Raw genomic sequence first — 21,139 nt, forward strand, 5'->3', positions numbered from 1 at the left:
AAAAAGAACCCCCAGCATGCAATTCTTTGGCACGGACTACTAATGGGGCAGTGCTCCTTAAGTATGTGATAACTCCAAATCATAACAGCAGAAAAAGTTTTGAATGCAGGATTAGCATCTTTATCAGTTAATACACTCAGACCAGTTGCTGTTGAAATTTGATTTTTATGGTGACAATACCGCTTTAAAGGGGAACTGAAGTAAGAGGTATACGGAGGCTGCTATATTTATTTCCTTTTAATCAATACCAGTTGCCTGGCAGCCTTGCTGGTCTATTTCTCTGCAGTAGTATCTCAATAACACCAGAAACAAACATGCAGCTAGTCTTGTCAGATCTGACTTTAAAGTCTGAAACACCTGATCTGCTGCATGCTTATTCAGGGGCTATGGCTAATAGTATTAGAGGCAGAGGATCAGCAGGGCTGCCAGGCAACTGGTATTACTTAAAAGGAAATAAACATGGCAGCCTCCATATACCTCTCTCTTCAGTTCCCCTTTAATGACAATGCAGACAGCAATGTAACACTGTGTGGAAAATATAAACTGTCAGCATGCTTAGTTAGGTAAAGCTATTGCATACAGGTAGATTCTAATATGGTCAAAGTCCAGACTGTGCATACACTTTCGAGTGTTTGTGAGACTTAGGAAGTAATTGATAGGGAAAAGCCATAGGCTCATTTTGACAGATAATTGTTTTCAGCAGACAGTCTAGGAATATTGATGCAATGTAGTTGAGTTTGACAGTCAGCTGACACTGTAGCCAAGACAAACAGACCTTGGGGACTGTAATCTGAAGCTGCATATCCCACACTGCACTGCTTCTGTGTGATGTCACATCCCAGTGCAAGAACAGGGAAGAGACATGGCATGTGAGGGTTGCAAAGGTAAAGCTATGTACACAGCTGGATAACAGCTAAATTGTGATATGGTGTATGCGCATATATTTGCTCTAAATGTAATATGTGCTTTGTTATATTACAAGGAGATCGAGAGATCAAGTAATTTAATTCCAGTATGAGGTTACCGGCATGGTGTACACACTTCTGTAACTTGTTTTCTGGAAAGCATAACGTTTTTATTTTTAGGATAGCTGTAAATTATATTCCAGGCATATAAACATGGTTATTACCCTGATGCAGAAATAATGGCACTTTTCAGATCGCCTGATTTATAAAACTTCAATCAAACCTGTAATTTCCCATAACAAATGTACGATACTTAGCAAAGTAGAGATAATTCCTACATCCTCCTCAACCCCAACGCTGCTGGCTGAGACCTTCTTTGCAGGCGCACTCCCCTATGTGTGGACAGATGAGTGGTACATAAGGATCTTTTAAACTACTGCACAGATGCGACCTTACTCACGCATTCACAGTATGTTTGCATTCATATAGGGAAGAAAACATTGAAATGAGCATATCCAACAAGCTGTTGTTAGATATGTACAGAGGACCCTGCACAGGAATCATGGGCTCCTGGATTGATCAGGAAGTCGCTGCTCTATCCAGAGGCTCCCCTCTACTGAGGTATCAAACATACTGTGAATGCGTGAGTAAGGTCGCATCTGTGCAGTAGCTCAAAAGATGCATCAAACATTTTTTTTTTGCGAGGGGGGAGTTACAAGTTCATTTTAACTATTTAACACAAACTGGACGTATATATGGGTGCCAATCAGCTGTGGGTGCTCCTAATGCTTGTTCACGGCATGATTTACTCAGCAACAATTGTTAAACTGGAACACAATATATAAAACTACATTACAGAATACATCCCTCCCCTTCCATATTTATCAACCCCTTTTGCCCTCTGTTCCTCCCCCATAGATACGTAACAAAATAAAACACTTGTAAAAAAACAAAAGCCAAAGTGAAAGCTTTAAAAAAAATGCATATATTGTTAACTTAGGGACACAGCTTTTTTAATATGTATGTGATGAGGGTATACTGTTATTTTAGCAAATACGGGCTTGTAATTATTGATAGGGTTTAAAAAAAACCCCACAAAACTGAAAAAAAATAAACCTTTATTTCCAAATAATGTATTATCACCATACATTGTGCTAGGAACATAATTTAAATGTTGTGATAGCGAGGACAAATGGGCAAATAAAATGTTTCAGTTTTATCTACAGTAGCATTGTTTACTTTAAAACTATAGTGGATAGAATTGGAGAAATGGTGTATTTTTTCATTTCTTTCCTTGTTTTTCACATTAAAATTCAAAGAAAATAAAGTAACTACTGAAAATAAGTATCACCCCAAAAAAATCCTAATTTGTGGCAAAAAAAAAAACCAAGATATAGATCCTTTGCGTGTGATAAGCAGTGATAAAGTTATGGCCGAATGAATGGGAGGAGCACTGAAATGTAAAAATGGTTCTTGGCAGGAAGGTTACAATAGCCTGAGGGGGTTAAGTGGTTAAATGATTGCCAATGTTATAAGGGATTGATATTCCCTGCCTGTTCCCACATGAGCAGAGCTGATTGCTATGTTTAAAAATGGAATCCGCATAATCACTTTATAGATTGTAAAATGGCATTTGTCACTAGACAAAGTTAAGTACTGTATTCAGTGGAGAGCAGGGATGCTTGTTTCAAGCACCTGGTTATCACTTTGGCCTCAATTCATAAAAGGCTGTGCAATAAAAAAAAAATCTGGTTGTTAAAATACCGCATTTGGTATTTTAGACTTTTGTTTGCTAATTCATAGAAATGTCAGGTGCGGTAGAACTTTGGTAATTTACTCGCTTCGATTGACAAAAACCTGTTTGGTAATCGCAAACCAGTGTGGTGTTGTCTCTGTGTTGTTACATGCTGTTCCCGTGCAGTGAGAGCATTACAATAGTAAGAGGCATCCCTGACATCCATTTAGAATGTACATGTTTGTTATGCTCCCTCTGCTTCTTGTGAATCTGTCCATTAGTCTTTCTTAACATTTTATTTTATTGCCACAGCTTACATGAACTGCAAGAAACATTAAACATGCCATGTTTAGGTGATTTCCTCACTAGCTCCTCTGCATCTTCAAACAGGAACCTAGAGGGTTAATTGGGCTCCAGGGGAAACCTCTTTTGTTCCGTTCTCTCTGCTCCACTGCCTGGGGGGTAGAAAAGCTTGGCCATCCCGAGAAGGCATCACAACCTATCAACATCCGATCAGTGGGACTTGCAGGAGACATAGGCTGTTGCTATTGGCTCTCTGCTCCTGTCAGTCATAAATTATCCATCTCTGCTTCTGGGAGTCATGGTTTCGCACAGTCTCTGCGCTATTTCCTACAGACCAGAGCTGCCTGTAATGTTTCTGGGCTTTACCACATGTTCTAGTCTTTATAAATTGACGTTTACTGACATGTGTTGAGGTATTTACTGCACAAGTCGGTAATTTCAGCTTTCCATTCAGTAATAGCTTTTATGAATTGACATTTTCCCAAATGCTTAATAAAGTCAGCTGTTTTCTGCATTACCTCATTCGGTAATGCTTTATGAATTGAGGCCTTTGTGGCAATTTGCCACTTTCAAGAGTAGCAATCAGTGGTGTAGCTAGAAATCACTATGCCCCATAGCAAAATTGTGTTTGGGGCCTCTCTATGGAAGACAAATACCTTTCCCTAGCAGTCTAGTGGTTATCCCTCCCCCTTATTGTATTTTTTGAGTGTCTAGTGCTCACCCCTTCCACTTATAGTTTTCCCACATTGTAGTGGCCCCCCTCCCTCCATTATATTTTTTCCTGGTGGTCTAGTGGTCCACCCCCTCATTATATTTTTCCGGGTTGGTCTAGTGGCCATCCCTCCCATTCACATTCCCTTATGGTCTAATGATCCCTTATTTATTATTTATTTATTGTATTTACAGTGGGTTGCAAAAGTATTCGGCCCCCTTGACATTTTCCACATTTTGTCATATTACTGCCACAAACGTAAATCAATTTTATTGGAATTCCACATGATAGACCAACACAAAGTGGTGTACACATGAGAAGTGGAACAAAAATCATACATGATTCCAAACATTTTTTACAAATAAATAAATGCAAAGTGTTGTGTGCGTAATTATTCGGCCCCCTTTGATCTGAGTGCAGTCAGTTGCCTATAGACATTGCCTGATGAGTGCTAATGACTAAATAGAGTGCGCCTGTGTAATCTAATGTCAGTACAAATACAGCTGCTCTGTGAGGGCCTCAGAGGTTGTCTAAGAGAATATTGGGAGCAACAACACAGTGAAGTCCAAAGAACACACAAGACAGGTCCAAGACAGGTCAGGGATCAAGTTATTGAGAAATTTAAAGCAGGCTTAGGCTACAAAAAGATTTACAAAGCCTTGAACATCCCAAGATGCACTGTTCAAGCGATCATTCAGAAATGGAAGGAGTATGGCACAACTGTAAACCTGCCAAGACAAGGCCAGCCACCTAAACTCACAGGCTGAACAAGGAGAGCGCTGATCAGAAATGCAGTCAAAAGGCCCATGGTGACTCTGGACGAGCTGCAGAGATCTACAGCTCAGGTGGGAGACTCTGTCCATAGGACAACTATTAGTCATGCACTGTACAAAGTTGGCCTTTATGGAAGAGTGGCAAGAAGAAAGCCATTGTTAACAGAGAGCATAAGAAGTCCCGTTTGCAGTTTGCCACAAGCCATGTGGGGGACACAGCAACCATGTGGAAGAAGGTGCTCTGGTCAGATGAGACTAAAATGTGAACTTTGTGGCCAAAATGCAAAATGCTATGTGTGGCAGAAAACTAACACTGCACATCACTCTGAACACACCATCCCCACTGTCAAATATAGTGGTGGCAGCATCATGCTAGGGGGGTGCATCTCTTCAGCAGGGACAGGGAAGCTGATCAGAGTTGATGGGAAGATGGATGGAGCCAAATACAGGGCGAACTTGGAAGAAATCTCTTGGAGACTGCAGAAGACTTGAGACTGGGGCGGAGGTTCACCTTCCAGCAGGACAATGACCCTAAACATAAAGCCAGGGCAACAATGGAATGGTTTAAAACAAAACATATCTATGTGTTAGAATGGCCCAGTCAAAGTCCAGATTTAAATCCAATCGAGAATCTGTGGCAAGATCTGAAAACTGCTGTTCACAAACGCTGTCCATCTAATCTGACTGAGCTGGAGCTGTTTTGCAAAGAAGAATGGGCAAGGATTTCAGTCTCTAGATGTGCAAAGCTGGTAGAGACATACCCTAAAAGACTGGCAGCTGTAATTGCAGCAAAAGGTGGTTCTACAAATTATTGACTCGGGGCCGAATAATTACACACACCCCACTTTGCAGTTATTTATTTGTAAAAAATGTTTGGAATCATGTATGATTTTCAATCCACTTCTCATGTGTACACCACTTTGTGTTGGTCTTTCATGTGGAATTCCAATAAAATTGATTTAAAGTTTGTGGCAGTAATATGACAAAATGTGGAAAACTTCAAGGGGGCCGAATACTTTTGGAACCCACTGTATAAAGCGCCAACATATTACGCAGCGCTGACATGTCCGATCTCCCGTTCGATTTGTTTTGCCGCTCGATTCCTGATAGAGGTGAATGAGAAAAGATAAGAAAAAGGAGCGGAATATAAGAGAATCGAGTGGAAAATTGAGCGGCAAGATCGATCAAGCAGAGAATGGAGCGGAAAAAACGACCCGTGTATTCCCAGCATAACAAACATCTAACAGAAAATTGTATGGTGTATATTAGGCATAAAGGTAACCATACATATAGCGATGATGGGCAGATTCCACCAAGAGACAAATCTCTCTCTTATCCACTCATCTTACATAAGTTTACTTATCTTACATAAGTTTAGCTCCTTGTGCCGGCAGCACTCATGAAGCCCTAAACCATGACACTCTTATTACCATGCTTGACTGATGCCAACACACACTTAATCCAATAATAATAATCCAAACATTTATATAGCACTTTTCTCCTGTCGGACTCAAAGCGCTCCAGAGCTGCAGCCACTGGGATGCGCTCAAGAGGCCACCCTGCAGTGTTAGGGAGTCTTGCCTTGAACTCCTTACTGAATAGGTACTGACCCTAGCCAAGATTCGAACCCTGGTCTCCCATGTCAAAGGCGGTGCCCTTAAAGGGACTCCGAGCAGTGCGGAAACTATGGAAAGATGCATATAATTTTAAAGCTCTCTTTCTCTTCTTTCCAATGATATATAAACCGCCGCCCTACGCCTTTTAGTTTTCGCTATTTTCACGATTGAAATTGCCGCGGCCGTAATTTCAATCGCGAAAATAGAGAAAACTAAAAGGTGTAGGGCGACGATTTAGGTGTCGCCAGAAAGAGGAGAAAGAGAGCTTTAAAATGATATGCATCTTTCCATAGTTTCTGCACTGCTCGGAGTCCCTTTAACCAGTACACTTGCCTCTGCAATCCTCACCTGGTTGCCACACACATTCTTAACACCATCTGCACCAAATATGTTTATCTTTGTCTCATCAGTAATCCATGTCCTTAGTCTGCTTGAATAAACCTAAATTGAAATTTTTATACTACTCTGGGTGGCATTAACGAGGCACTACACTCAGCTCTTGATGAGTATGTGGTCCACACTCTTACAGTGCCTGCCATTATCCTCCTCCCCCCTGCTGCTGACCCTGCCTTTTTCGGGCTTAAATGAACCTAAATTTATATTATTATATTACTCTGAAAGACAATGCATAACACTCATCTCTGTGCCTCTAACCATTGTGGTCTCCCTGCTGAATGCTGAACAGAGGCCATTGCTACTGCCCTCGCTGCCCCATACTACTATCTCTGGTCCTCCGTCCTTGAGCCTAATGTCACTTCCTCAAACCTTTATGGGTGGCATTCATCCCAGAAGCCATCCTGTTCATGATGCCAGCTAGCAGTGTGGTCCCCTGTTTTTTAGATGGCAGAGACTGCTGCCAGTGGATTGAGTTCACACATAGCACCACTCTTTCTCTCAGGTATGCTGCTTCCATGTCCAACTGCACTCCACTTGCATACAAAAGTTCTATTGGCCTGCTGTCACTTTAACTGTAATTTCCTGGAAGGTCTTTTGCAACTTTTTTTTTAATTTCCCTTGTTGCCACTGCTCTCTTACACATGCCTAGCAGATTTGGTTGTTCTAGCATGCACAAGAGCTTTGCTATATATGTTAAAAGTCAGCCCATTGAATACAATTTGCAAGAACATTTTTGTGAAAAATTGTGGTTTGCCAATTTGTGTGGCGATAAGGCATGGTCAGAGGCATTTTCACTCATCCCTATTGGGGATAACCCTAGCTGCATCTGTTTGCTTCACTAATGTCCCAGAACTAAAATTAACATAGTACTAATCCTTCAGCCCAAATTGTCAGGTTTACCGAATGGTGAGAACGCTGAAGGTGAGCCAGTACTAGCTTGGGATCCATGCCTTCTCACTGAATTGTAAAAATTAGCCTGGTCACTTGGGGGGGGTGTAAGCCTGTGATCCTCAAGAGGTTACAATTGTCAGTGAAATGCATTTTAAACCACCAGTAAGCAAGCAAATACTCAAAATAATTTTGATAGTACTTTTCACCTAATTTGGGGTACTTTTTCAGCTGTGAAGTGCTGAAAAGTTATTTAAATAGAAGATTAAAAATGATCTCCTAGGAGAAAACTCAGGAAAAAAATTGCATATGGGCCCCAATCTCTTCAACAATTCTGGTGTCTTCTTGTAACGTGTGTGCGGTCACTTTTAATTACTCTCAATTGTAGAACCCCATTTATAGTGAATTCCTGCTTCTTTCAGAGGCTGCGTTATGGGTCAAAGAATATATCTTGTATTCAATTGACTTTTTTTTTCTCCTAGGAGATAATTTTGAATTTTTTTTTTGAAAAACCTTTCAGTACTTTACAATTAAAAAAGTGCCAAAAAGTAGGAGAAAAATATTATAAACATTACTTAGAGCATTTCCTTGCTTACTGGTATTTTATTAACAAAGTGTGAAAATATCACCTAGGAGAAAAAGTCAGGGGAGCTTCTTTACTTGTAGTATAAGCACAGGATCACATCTTTTGATGTTTGCAATTTTCTTGGTAAAGCCTCCCAGTGCCCTGTGTGCTCAGTCCATTCTCTATTATGATTATTATTTATTTTTTTATTTTTTTATCTATATAGCACCATCATCTTCCGTAGCGCTGTACGTAGTACAAAACAAATATTGGGGTACATAGATACATGAGAAGTTCAAGACACTGAATTTGGGTCTTCACCAGAGCACCCTGCAAGGGATTATGGGCTGTTACCCCTGTGGGTGACAGACTGCTTTGCTCCCTATCGGCCACCAGGTCACGACCCCCTGGATTATCCCACAAGTGACAGAAACAGGAACACACACACACACTTTTCCTGTGAATATAGAAATCATTTTTTACACCCTTCATTAGACTCCGGTTTATAATAATTTTCATATCTACCATCTATGTTGCATTGAGGTGCTTTAATCAATTGCAGGTGTGCCACCTTTGAACCCTGCTGTGGCCTCACTTGCATGGATGCTGGGGACCTGGGTGTCAGATCCCCCTGGAGAAGGGGAGTTTCCCTCCATACCTTCATTCCGTTACAACGAGGAAGTCGTCATTTCACATGTTGGCCAGCCCATGCTCAATTTCATGTAAGTAGCGAAATAACAGAGGAAGCTATTAATTATTTGTTCAGTTGCTCAAATATACAGAGGCCTCACCACTTATTCCAGTGGCCTTAAAGCATAATGACAAAACACCAAGTGGGCTAAGGCAATGATCAATTGAAGATATTGCCACAGTGACATTAAAGCACACCTGACTAGAGGCAAAGCTTACTAAGGTAAGCAGAGAGTTATATTCTTGTTGGATCCACATACCTATGTGCATTGTCTGTTTCTCTCCTTGTCCTCCCTGGTCCCAGTAATCACTCCTTGAAAAATTAGATTTTTGGCTAAAATCTACTTTTCATACAGGGAAAGGTTGGCTTACTGCAGTGTTCCATCCTATCACCCTCCCATTTCCTCCTCTTCCCTGCCCCATTTACCACCCTTAAAGAGACTCCGTAACAAAAATTGCATCCTGTTTTTTATCATCCTACAAGTTCCAAAAGCTATTCTAATGTGTTCTGGCTTACTGCAGCACTTTGTACTATCACAGTCTCTGTAATAAATCAATGTATCTTTCCCTTGTCAGACTTGTCAGCCTGTGTCTGGAAGGCTGCCAAGTTCTTCAGTGTTGTGGTTCTGCTATGAACTCCCCCCTCAGGGGGGAAAGAAACACACAAATGATCTCTTGAGATTCAAAAGGAAGGCTGTATACAGCCTGCTTGTGTATGGATGTATTTTCTATGTGTGGACATATTGTACATCAACCTACTTCCTGTTTTGGTGGCCATTTTGTTTGTTTATAAACAGACTTTTTAAAACTGTTTTTAACCACTTTTAATGCGGCGGGGAGCGCGAAATTGTGACAGAGGGGAATAGGAGATGTCCCCTAACGCACTGGTATGTTTACTTTTGTGCGATTTTAACAATACAGATTCTCTGTAAGGAGAGGGTGATGGGGGAGCATTGTAACAAACCTGCCTCTATCTGTCTGAAAATGTGACTAATGTTTTAAGGCGTGATTACGGGGATCGGGGGGGGGGGGGGGGGGGGACAATGAGAGGAATGGACAATGCACAGAGGTATGTGAATCCACCATGAACATACCTCTGTGCTTACCTTAGGTAGCATTGCCTTGGGTCCGACATACTTTAGAGCACATGAAGTAATTATTATGCATGATGTGGACACTGTACATCTGGCAAAAGAGATCGATAGTATTTGCAGCCAGCAAGTACGTTTTCCATTTTGAAACTGAACTACGGTGTGGCGTAGAATAAGATATATTTCTGTATTTACTGGTATTTATTAGGTATTCACTGTGAATAAAACATAAATCCAGCATAAAAAGTATTTTATCGTTAACATAGTTACCATATTTTTCGGACTATAAGATGCTCCTGACCATAAGACCACCTAGATTTAGAAGACAAAAAACCAGGGGAAAAAAATATATACTAAACCTGGTGCATCCGTGGCGAAGGGGCACCTTGTGGATTATGCCCCCTTTGTACCTCATGCCTCCTTGTACCTCTTGTGTCTCCCTGTGTCCTCCTCTGTTCCTCTTGTGTCTTTCTGTGTCACCCATGTGTCCCCTGTGTCCTCCTCTATGCCCCATGTGTCCTTCTCTATTCCCCTTTTGTGTCCCCCTGTGTCCTCCTCTGCATGGGCACAGTACAGGGAGTCCCCAACATTGATGCGGGTTGGAGGTTTGTATTGGCAGCGTTCACAAGTCAGGAACTCCCTGCATTTGGACTATAAGACACTGTGACTTTTTACCCCCACTTTTGGAGGAGAAAAAGTGAGTCTTCTAGTCCAAAAAAGTACATAGTTTGGTTGAAAAAAAGACATCTGTCCATCAAGTTCAACTAGAAAAAAAACACTTGGGCCCTTACTGTATTCAATTCACTTTTTCTTCTAAGTTTTCTCCTAGGTGATATTTCCACATTATAAATAAAATGCCTTTTAATTCACCAGCAAGCAAGAAAATACTTTAAGAATAATTTTGGCAGTACTTGATCACCTACTTTTGGTACCTTTTGCATTTTCAGAGTACTGAAAAAGTACTTTAAACAGAAGGAGAAAACTTTGGAGGAAAAACAAATTGAATAAGGTCCTTGGTGACTGTTGAGGGAAATGAGAGAAATTACATATTTTGGTTTATGTTGTTGTTCTGCAGGGCTTGTTCCTCTAATGCTGAAAGTGGGAAGCCAATGCACAGAGAATGTGGATTCATCCGTGTGAAGCCAGGGACCAACCAAGTTGCATTTATATGTGCTCAGAACATAGGTACTGCTACTGTGGACTCTGATCTGTTATGTTTCCTTTGTGCTTACTGTATATGCTAATTTTCATTTATGTGATTAAACTAGAACCCTGTGAAAAGCATGGCAGAGATCCCCACCGATCCCTACTCTATCTAAAGCTATACTTCCCCCTGTATAGGATGCTGTTGTTATGGCAGTGTCTGTTGGTCAGGTTAATCATCATGCATTGGCAAATGATATTGACATTAAACATTTTGGCAACTAGGCTGAAAATTCAGAAAGACTCTTATTTTTATAAGGCAAATGCACAATAGCAATGTGAAAATAATGTGTTCAGACATCATTGTTTATGCCTTAAAGGAAATATCAGGCATTTAAAAGAAAATGAGATCCCCTCTGTTGCAGATGCTGACCTGGTGGCCGCGCCGCTAGCTAACAAGCTCACGTGGCCAGGAGATTTGTGCGCAAGCGCAGTACTTCTGCTCCTACACAGAACACTCACAGCTTCATGAGCGCGGCCACGCACAGGTACAGAAGATATACTGGGCTTGCCGGGTCTGCGTCTGCAACAAAGAGGACCCCGGGAGACTGGCTAGGAGCGAAGCTGTGGCCAGGGACACAGACTCTCAGGGGCTGGAGGAAGCCCCAGGTAAGTAGATCTCATTTTCTTTTAAATGCCAGATATTTCCTTTAATCCATTCCAATACTATGTCAAACTATGTCCAACATTGGCATTTTCCTCCATCTTACTGTTCATAATCCGAAACCGATTGCCGCCGGCCCCACCCAGCTAATCCAGTCAGACTTCAGTCAGAGCACCTGCTCTACATGCTTGTTCAGGGTCTACGGCTAAAAGTGTTACAAAAAAAAAAAAGCAGATGATTAACAGAGGACAGTCAATTTGGATTGTTTGAAAGGGAATAAATATGTCAGCTTCCATGTCCTTCTATACAAATCTTCAACAATTAAACATATTCAACATTGACTAATGGGATTGACCATTTTGATTTGTATTTTGAGTACCTGTTTCTGCAGCGCATCTATCTCATCATGAACTAATTTTTGTGGGCACAACTCGTATAGTTAAAGGTACCCATACATTTACAGATTTTGGCGGCTGATTGGCCAAGAGACAGATCTTTCTTAAGCCGCCTTGTGGTGCTGCCATGCCGCGCCGCCGCCGCCCCCCTAATGTTTTATGTCCACCCTCCACCCATGCCTTGGCAGTTATACTTTACCTGCTGCTGTCCACACTGAGTGTTTTTGTACTTCCGCATTTGCACCTCCGCATGGTTGCCGTTGTTATAGCATGTTGGGCGCCTGTGTGAAAAACGCACCCCACATGCTATATGCTGGTAGGCACAAAGGGCCTGAATGCGGAAATAGGACACGGATACAGTGGCTGACACCGGACAGGTAAAGTATAAGTGCACCGGGGGGGGGGGGGGGGGGGGGGGGAATAAAACATCAGTGGGTACAGCGGCCGGGGTTTCCGCTGTGTTCGCGGTTATCACACACCATTAGTCCTGCGAACCTGATCGAGCATGTCGTCTCAAGATTAGAATACATTCAACCAATTTCGGACCAAAATTGGTCGAATTGCCAATTGGGCATGCTCTTGACGGCACAGATTTTCATCAGGTTCAATATTATTGAATCTGATTGTGGATCAGCCGTTAAGTCAAAAGATGTATGGCCACCTTTACATTTCACTTAACGTATTAGCATAATACAGTATGTAAGACTCTCCTTATGGACATTACCTCTTTGCTGATTCTGAAGTGAAGAGATAGGATTACTGCAGGTATTTGTGGATAATTGTTCCTACTCACCCTTTTTCTTTAGGCATAGTGGAGGTGGAAGAAGGGGTAGTAGAGGGGGAACAGCTCACTCTGACGTCACACTCGGTAGGAAGAATGAGCTTTGCAAAAGACCCTCATGTACAGCAGGTAAGTGTACAAGTGCCACACTCTGCACAGCACAAAACAACACTGTGCTTGATTGGATGCCAGTCAGATTGAGGGGAGGGCCATCATATGCAGGCTTTTAACTTATTATCATTTGATGTTAAACTGAAAGCAGACTGTTGTCAATAGTTTACAGTATATCCACTATACCTAAAAACAATGTGTTTTACAGTGAGGAGTTGTTGAAATAACCAGGTAAAACCAATTAACCGATAAATACAAAATCATCTGTGATCAGAAAAAAATTCTCCTAATATGCTGATTTCCACTGATCCAGAAAGCTTAATAAACCCAGACAATCAGAGCTAGCAGCTGCCAATCAGCTTGCTATTAGCTTGAGGTTTTTACTGGCTCCGTTTAAAGGACAACTGGCGCAACAGGCATATGGAGGCTGCCATTTTTATTTCCTTTTAAGCAATACTCATTGCCTAGCTGTCCTGCTGATCCCCTGCCTCTAATACTTTTAGCCCTAGACCCTGAACAAGCATGCAGCAGATCAGGCATTTCTGACGTTTTTCAGATCTGACAAGATTAGCTGCATGCTTGTTTCGAGTGTTATTCAGACACTACTGCAGCCAAGTATATCAGCAGGGCTGTCAGGCAACTGGTATTGTTTAGAAGGAAATAAATATGGCAGCCTTCGTATTCTTCTCACTTCAGTTCTCCTTTAAGGCAGGGAGCACACTTATTTGATTCACACTGCCACACTGGCCATGAAAGTCAAAGGCATGCTTGGGGATCTGAGTTTTTTCGCATTCGTCCACGTTCAGTTTGCTCTTTTTTTTTCTGCATTACAAAATAAGACAACCTTCTGCTCTTTTCTGCACACCGCACATGTTTCCAATTACAATGTCTTTCCCCACAAACCGAGAAATCGCAAAAGAGTGCAAAAATTATGTGAATGAGCATTGTAGTTTGCGTTTAGCTGCATAGAAAGTGGTTTTCTGAACTTTAAAATGTCTGCTGTCCTCTAAACTGTCAGTGTGAAGGAGACCCAATTCCCTTCCTGGCTTGATGGAGATTTGCATATTAGGAGAATTTTGTTGCTTGTTACCACTTATAATACACCTTCTTGCTAATCAGAAAGTAGAGCGTATTTCAGCAGCTATGCAGAGGAGACCAGCGGCAAGTGATCAGCGTCTAAAATGCAGGGAGGTGAGTTGCTCTATACATCTCTTCCCTGCGCTAACTCTGCAGCGGAGGGGGGAGCATGGAGGGCTGCCCTGGGGAGAGGAAGGGAGGGAGAAGTCAGGCCGACCCTACCTGCGGCTCCCCCTCCATCACGGCGCCCCCCCTCCCTCAGCGCTCAGGGCGGCCGCACGGCCTGCACGCCCCTAGAAACGGGGGTTCCCGCTCTAGACCACTAGTAAAGCTATATTGGGGGTGAAGCCCTAGATCACCAGAGAAGCCATCTGGGGGAGGGAGGGGGAAAGCACTAGATACTATGGAAATGTATAGGGGAGGGACAGCGATCACTAGACACCAGGGAACTGTTTAGGGATTTGAGGGGGGACAATTAGACACCAGGGAACTATTTAGGGGTGGGATAGGAACTACCACACTCCAGAGAACTGTACAGGGGAAAAAGGAGGCCACTAGACACCAGGGAACTGTTTATGAGAGGGAAGGTGTACTAGACACCAAGGAACTGTATAGGAGAGGGAGGGGAAGGCCATTAGATACCAGGTAACTTTATAAGGTAGCCGCTAGACATTGAGGTTGGCCCGCGACTTGGTCCCAGTGTGCAATTTCATCCCACTTTGTATTTGAGTTTGACAACCCTGAGCTATAAGATTCTGAGGAGGTATACTGGGTACATTTCTTACGAAATATGTTTGCTCACTACCGTCTGATCTGTTGAAAAGGTCATTGCTTTTGAAATATTCATTGAGTAGCATACAGTGTTGTGAAAAATGAAGCGGTAATTCCTGTACTTTGGCTGTGGCTGCCCATGTAATTTGCTGCTGCATGAGAATGCTGTGTACTAAAACTAATCTCATTTACGATCATCTCTTTGATTCTCTAGGTCTCCCGCATCTTCCGTCTCACCCCTGAAGGGAAGCTGGAACAGATAGTCTCCATGGCAACCAGTACGCAAGCCATGGCACATCACTTACGGGTTACATACAAGAAAGTGACATCATAATTCTGTGTGTCCAAAATGTGACAAAAAATTATTTGTCATAGCGTTTAACTGTATGTAAAGCTGTGAAACCTTTTCTGACCAATTATTCCTACACTAGCCAACCCGCGTCGTAGCATACGCCGCATCTATCTATCTAATAGAGTACGTGCCTCAACCTTGAAGCAAGAAGAAGTAGGCTTTCCATGAGAAAATGTATGCGTGCTCAAACACCAAGTTTAACCCTAGCAAGTCTGGCTTTGCAAATCCGGCCTAATTGGCTATTCATGAGGCAATGCTCATGAAAATATGCATTTGCTTTCGCATGCCAAACTATGCAGGGTCAAAAAACCAATACTGCAAAGTGCTCTCTCGCTGCCTGGGAACCACAGCGGCACCCCGGAGTGGGAGGCTGGGTGGCGCAGCCGCCCCCCCCCCCCCCAAGCGTGGCCAGCGCTGGGAAGAGCCGTCCGCACCCACCTCCTAATATTAAAAACAGCCACTTACCTTAACATCCATTGGGTTCTGCTACATGCACATTAATTTTCTCATGGAAAGCATTTTGTGCAGTTTGTATCCTTTGGAGGCAGGTGGTGGATGGCTTGCTCCGGTGGTGTGAACCCTGGAGTGAGTGCGCCTGTCCTCCCCCCCCCCCCCCCTCTGGAGTGCTGTATGTGAGCCAGCCCTGAGCTCTAAAGCTCGGGGTGACCCATGCTTCTCTCCTTTCTCATGTGGTGCCCCCAAATGAATGCGCATGTAGCAGAACGCAATGGACGTTAAGGTAAGTGCCTGTTTTTAATATTGGGAGGTGGGTGCAGACGGCTCTCCCCGGCGCTGGCCACACTTGGGGGGGGGGGGGGGTCGTCCAGACGTCCACGCCACCCAGCCTCCCCCTCCGAGGTGCCGCTGTGGTTTCCAGGCAGTGAGAGAGCCTGGGACCCTGCGTTCCCCCCAGTTGTATAAAAAGGGGGCATTGGACCACACCAAAAACTGGTAGCAGATCCGCAAAATGCTAGCAGATTTTGAAACGCTTTTTCTTATTTTTATGTAGCATTTCACCTAGCATTTTGCGGTTTTGTAAAGCGTTTTTGGTGTAGTAGATTTCATATATTGTTACAGTAAAGCTGTTACTGAACAGCTTCTGTAACAAAAACGCCTGCAAAACCGCTCTGAACTGCCGTTTTTCAGAGCAGTTTGCGTTTTTAATATACTTTACATTGGAGGCAGAAACGCCTCCGCAATCCAAAAAATGCCTCACCTCGGGAGTATGCGTTTCAGCAAAACGCCTCCCGCTCTGGTGTGCACCAGCCCATTGAAATACATTACCCAAGCGTATCCGCAGCCGCAAGTGGATCGCAAAACACTGCCGAACCGCTCTGGTGTGCACTAAGCCGGATAGTGCTAATGTAGCATGTAGCAGGGTGACTGCTTTGTGGTATTGGTTTGTGCATGCATTTGCATGAGCATTGCCTCATGAATAGCCAATTAGGCCAGATTTGCAATGTCAGACTTGCTAGGGTAAGGCCTCTGTTCCATGGACTGTGAATAGGCAGTGAAATGGCTCTCAAACTCTCACAACTGCTTGCTGCTGCCTGGTAACTGCTTGCTGCTGCCTGGTAACTGCTTGCTGCTGCCTGGTAACTGCTTGCTGCTGCCTGGTAACTGCTTGCTGCTGCCTGGTAACTGCTTGTTGCTGCCTGGTAACTGCTTGTTGCTGCCTGGTAACTGCTTGTTGCTGTCTGGTATCTGCTCACTGCTGCCTGGTAACTGCTTGTTGCTGTCTGGTATCTGCTCACTGCTGCCTGGTAACTGCTTGCTGCTGCCTGGTAACTGCTTGTTGCTGCCTGGTATCTGCTTACTGCTGCCTGGTAACTGCTTGCTGAGCACACAGCTCAACAGTCCGTGGAAAAGAGGCCTTAAACTTGGTGTTTGATCACGCATACATTTTCTCATGCAAAGTACTTCTTCTTCTTGTTTGAAGGTTGAGGCACTTAGTCTATTATATATATAGAAGATGTGTGATTATTATTGCTGCTACACTAAAATAAATGAATCTCATCTTCAAATTACTATGTGCCTTTATATTCATCTGAGGGACACATTTATGTCTGTAAAACTGCTGTTGTAGTAGGCACATTCCACACATAACAGAATTTGCGTTTGTTTTTGCAAATTCACGTTTGCTGCACATATAATGCAAGGGGCATCACGTTACTTGCGTTGTTGTGTGATTTTTTTTTTTTTGAGGGGGGGGGGGGGGATGCAATTTCTCTGCAGAAAATGGCATACATGTATGCTTTTTTTAGTAACGGAAATTTGATTCGCGTATAATGTAAGTATTTGGAAACATCAAAAAAATCACATTTGTCACATGAAAATCGCATCAGATTTTGATGCTAATTCGATACATTGTCGTGTAAATGAACTCCATTGATGTGCAGGAGAAAATCGCATTTTGAAAAATTGCATAAAAAGGAAATGAAAGAAAAATCGCATATGAAGATTTGCAAAAGAGTCGCAAATACAAAAAAACATGGCTGAAAATCTCAGTGGTAAGTGAGTGGCAGCCTTACATTTTAATGCATACAAAGTTGGCTTCACTTTTTAGATGTTTGAATCATCATGTTTATTAGTGCTTTTCAACTAAATGTAAAACATTACATATTGCGTATTGATGTGCCAAATCAATATAAGGCTATTGGTAAGAGAACACTTGAATTGCTGCAAATCAGAGAACGCATGCATTTTAAAATGGCACCACAAGTTCCCTGCAAACTGTATGCAAATCAGATGTCATTTGCATGCAATGCTTTCCGATGGAAAATCAAAATTTCAAGCAGTGGCGTAGCTAAGGAGCTGTGGGCCCCGATGCAAGTTTTACATTGGGGCCCCCCAAGCACTCTATACATAACAATTGATATGGCGCACCAAAACCTTCCAATGGCAACTACAGTGTCAGAGGTGCAAGAAGGAGATGGGAAACAGTTTGTTAATGATTACCACTATTCAAAACATCTATAGAAGTGATTAGTATGAGCACAGGACCAATAGAGAGCTAATACTGCGGTTGAGGGGGGCCCTCTGGCCCAAGGGCCCCGATGCGATCGCAACCTCTGCACCTCCTATTGCTACTCCCCTGATTGCAAGCGATTCACATGCGTTTTTTGCAAAATGCGGTTTTCCTCTTGTTGAAAAGGCAGATTATTAAAAATGCAAACGCATGAAAAATGCAAGAAAACCGCCTACACAACCACATGCAAAATACACAAATGCAAAAGTGCAAATGCAGAGGATGCAGAACTGCATAAAACATATTATTATTCTTTAGTATTTATATAGCGCCGACATCTTCTGCAGTGTTGTGCAGCATGTATTGACTTGTCACTTAACTGTCCCTCAGACGGGGCTCACAATCTAATCCCTACCATAGTGTGCTACTGTGCTCCCAGCCTTTATAGATACCCAAGGCAACTTAATTTGCAGAAACGGGGAGCAGGCATGTTTGGGCAGCAGTCATGCCCACCGCTTCCCGTTCACCTCTGTTGCCATGCAAAAGCCCCCGTACTTCTTGCCCAGCCGACCAGGTCACACACTATTGCGCAAGTGCTGGACCAGTGGTGTGCATCTTAGATTGCGCACTAGTTACTGGGAGCGTGATCAAGGACATGCCGCCAGGCCAGTGCTTGCAGTAACGCGCAACCTGGCCGACCGGGTGACATGTATGGGGGCTTTCTGAAAGGCAACGGAGGTGAATGGGGGAAGCGGTGGGGATGAAGATTGCTGCCCCAACATGCCTGCGCCTCAGTTATCCTTTAGAAGGCATCTGTAATGCGTGAACTTCTTGTGCTGCCATTACAGATCACCTTTTAAAATTGTTAGATTACCTAGTAGGTTGACTAGGTAATCCTTTGGCTTCGGTAGTTTGTACATTACTGACTTGAAACTATCATCCTGTAATTGTGTTGACTATTTTTCTAGATCATTTACTTACTAAAGCCTTGTATACGTGCTATATGGTTCTCGGCGAGGCTGCTCCTGCCAAGGATCTAGCCCGTGTATGGCTGCCTCTGATCCTTGCTGATGTGTTGGCAAGAGATCTGGACTGGCAGATCATTTTGGTCGATCCTATTCTCTGACTCATCCCGGTCACTCCATGCTGCTTCATCATGCACCGTGCCATCGAGCCTCATCCATAGCAACAGTATGTTTAAGCTGCTGATGATTCTTTCAGCACCAACTCCAGCAATGTTAGGACAAAAGGGAGGGGTTTGGCAAAGGGTTCAGTCCTTAGGAAGGTTGCAGTTCCAACATATTTTTTTGGGTGAGGGTGGTGCCAGCTCGCACACTGTAGCTCCATCGCATGTGCACCAGCATATTAGCAATATTTCACAGCGCAGCGTAGCACCGAAGGAGATCAAAGTGTTGGAAGAGAATTAAAGTACAAGTGTGCTTTTAAGTTATAGGAGGCAGGCAGGACAGAAACCCAAGGCCAAAGATCTGCATGGCCAGGGTAAAAATCATTTAGCAAATATGATTTTTGAAATGCAAGTTAGAAGTAACCACCTTTACATAGTATGTTTATGGATTTGTTATTTATCTACAATTGCAGGTTGCAACAGTGCCTTCGTCCTACTTTGGATTTCACATGGTCACACCGGATTTTCCTGACCATGCAGTATTGCATCTAAGTGCATGTGGCTTAAGAAATGATGTCCTGTGTTTCCATGACTTTCCTTCTGTACACTCTTTATATGTACTTTAGGGCTGGGGCTATTAGGAAAGAAAGGGGGGGGGGGAATTGAGCAGTTCCTGGTCAAGATACCTCCAGCAGAGCCCCCCTCCCTTTCCCCATGTTGCAGCAACAGTCTTGGGGAGTTCCTGGACAAGGCCCTCATCTCAAACAGAGCCCCCATTCCCTCACCCCACATAGCAGTAACAGTCTTGGGGAGATCCTGGTCAAGGCCCTCTCCTTCAACAGGGCCACCATTCCCTCCCCCGTTGTCCCCCCCCCCCCATCATGTTGCAGTAACAGTCTTGGGTAGTTCCTGGTCAAGGCCCTCTCCTCCAAAAAGAGCCTCCCTCTCTTCTTCCCACATTGCAGTTACAGTCTTTGTTAGTTCCTGGTCAAGGCCCTCGCCTCCAACAGAACCCCCATTCCCTCTCCTCATGTTGCAGTAACAGTCTTGGAGTAGTTCCTGGTCAAGGCACTCGCCACTAGCAGAGCCTCCATTCCCTTACCCCACATAGCAGTAATTGTCTTGGGGAGTTCCTTTTCAAGGCCCTCTCCTCCAACAGAGCCCCCGTTCCCTCACCCCACGTTGCAGTAACAGTCTTGGTTAGTTCCTGGTCAAGGCCCTCTCCTTCAATGAAGCCCCCCTTCCCTCCCCCCACATTGTAGGAACAGTCTTAGGTAGTTCCTGGTCAAGGCCCTCTCCTCCAAAAGAGCCTCCCTCCCTTCTTCCCACATTGCAGTTACAGTCTTCGTTAGTTCTTGGTCAAGGCCCTCGCCTCCAACAGAACCCCCATTCCCTCCCCTCATGTTGCAGTAACAGTCTTGGGGTAGTTCCTGGTCAAGGCCCTCACCTCCAAAAAGAGCCCCCATCCCTTCTTCCCACATTACAGTAACAGTCTTGGGTAGTTCCTGGCCAACAGAGCCTCCCTCCCTTCCCCCATGTTGCAGTAACAGTCTTGAATTTCAGATATTCTATTACCATGAAGCACAAATGTCGGTGGGAGATGAAATCAGACATGGTCTCAGAATAAAGAATTTACTAGCTTATAGCAAATACAGTTTATCTGAGGTATTGTTTCTTCCTTTTAATTAAGGACTGACCATTAAACCTTTACTTTCCTTCCTTCCTCTTGTTTACTGCTTTTAGCTTTTGTACTCTCGCTTATCTGATCTTCTCTACATCATATTAAACTCACTTGTAATTCAATAAGGCCTGTTTTACTGGTAACAGCACTATTGCACATTTGCAGGATATATAACTTGTGTGGAATTTTTGGTTGTACACGTGGTTCTCAGTGGCAGTAGCGGTGTGCCTCATCACATGTGTTTAAATAGGATGCCAGCATTTCTTATTACTAAAAATGCTAATTAACAGTCACAAATATTCATCTCTAGATTTACCTCTGAGGGTTATGTTTTGTCTAAACAATTCTTTTTGCTGCCTATCACCTGTGAATCTGGAAAATATTAAGCCTTGTACT

At 43.4% G+C, this 21,139-nt stretch overlaps 1 protein-coding gene across 2 annotated transcripts; it reads left to right on the forward strand.

Annotated features, from left to right (window-relative positions):
* Positions 1–482: 482 nt before the first annotated feature.
* THAP4 (THAP domain containing 4) lies at positions 483–20,868 on the forward strand. Of its 2 annotated transcripts, XM_068280614.1 has the most exons (6): positions 483–884; positions 8,456–8,615; positions 10,750–10,859; positions 12,683–12,786; positions 14,831–14,894; positions 19,536–20,868. In XM_068280614.1, exons 1-6 carry the CDS (start codon positions 863–865, stop codon positions 19,592–19,594), a joined length of 519 nt encoding a protein of 172 aa, XP_068136715.1. In that variant the 5' UTR covers positions 483–862; the 3' UTR covers positions 19,595–20,868. The 2 variants fall into 2 exon arrangements, with proteins under 2 accessions (XP_068136715.1, XP_068136716.1); XM_068280615.1 differs by lacking the exon at positions 19,536–20,868 and having other exon boundaries at positions 486–884; positions 14,831–15,138.
* Positions 20,869–21,139: the final 271 nt, after the last annotated feature.

Source organism: Hyperolius riggenbachi, chromosome 4, assembly GCF_040937935.1.
Source record: "Hyperolius riggenbachi isolate aHypRig1 chromosome 4, aHypRig1.pri, whole genome shotgun sequence".
NCBI lineage: Eukaryota > Metazoa > Chordata > Amphibia > Anura > Hyperoliidae > Hyperolius > Hyperolius riggenbachi.

Excerpts from the sequence above, each read along its gene's own strand:
- THAP4 (XM_068280614.1), top strand. The coding sequence starts at position 863 with ATGGCATGTGAGGGTTGCAAAG. Across the intron at positions 10,860-12,682 it reads TATATGTGCTCAGAACATAG|GCATAGTGGAGGTGGAAGAA; the intron begins GTACTGCTACTG and ends CTTTTTCTTTAG. Across the intron at positions 14,895-19,535 it reads GATAGTCTCCATGGCAACCA|GTTGCAACAGTGCCTTCGTC; the intron begins GTACGCAAGCCA and ends CTACAATTGCAG.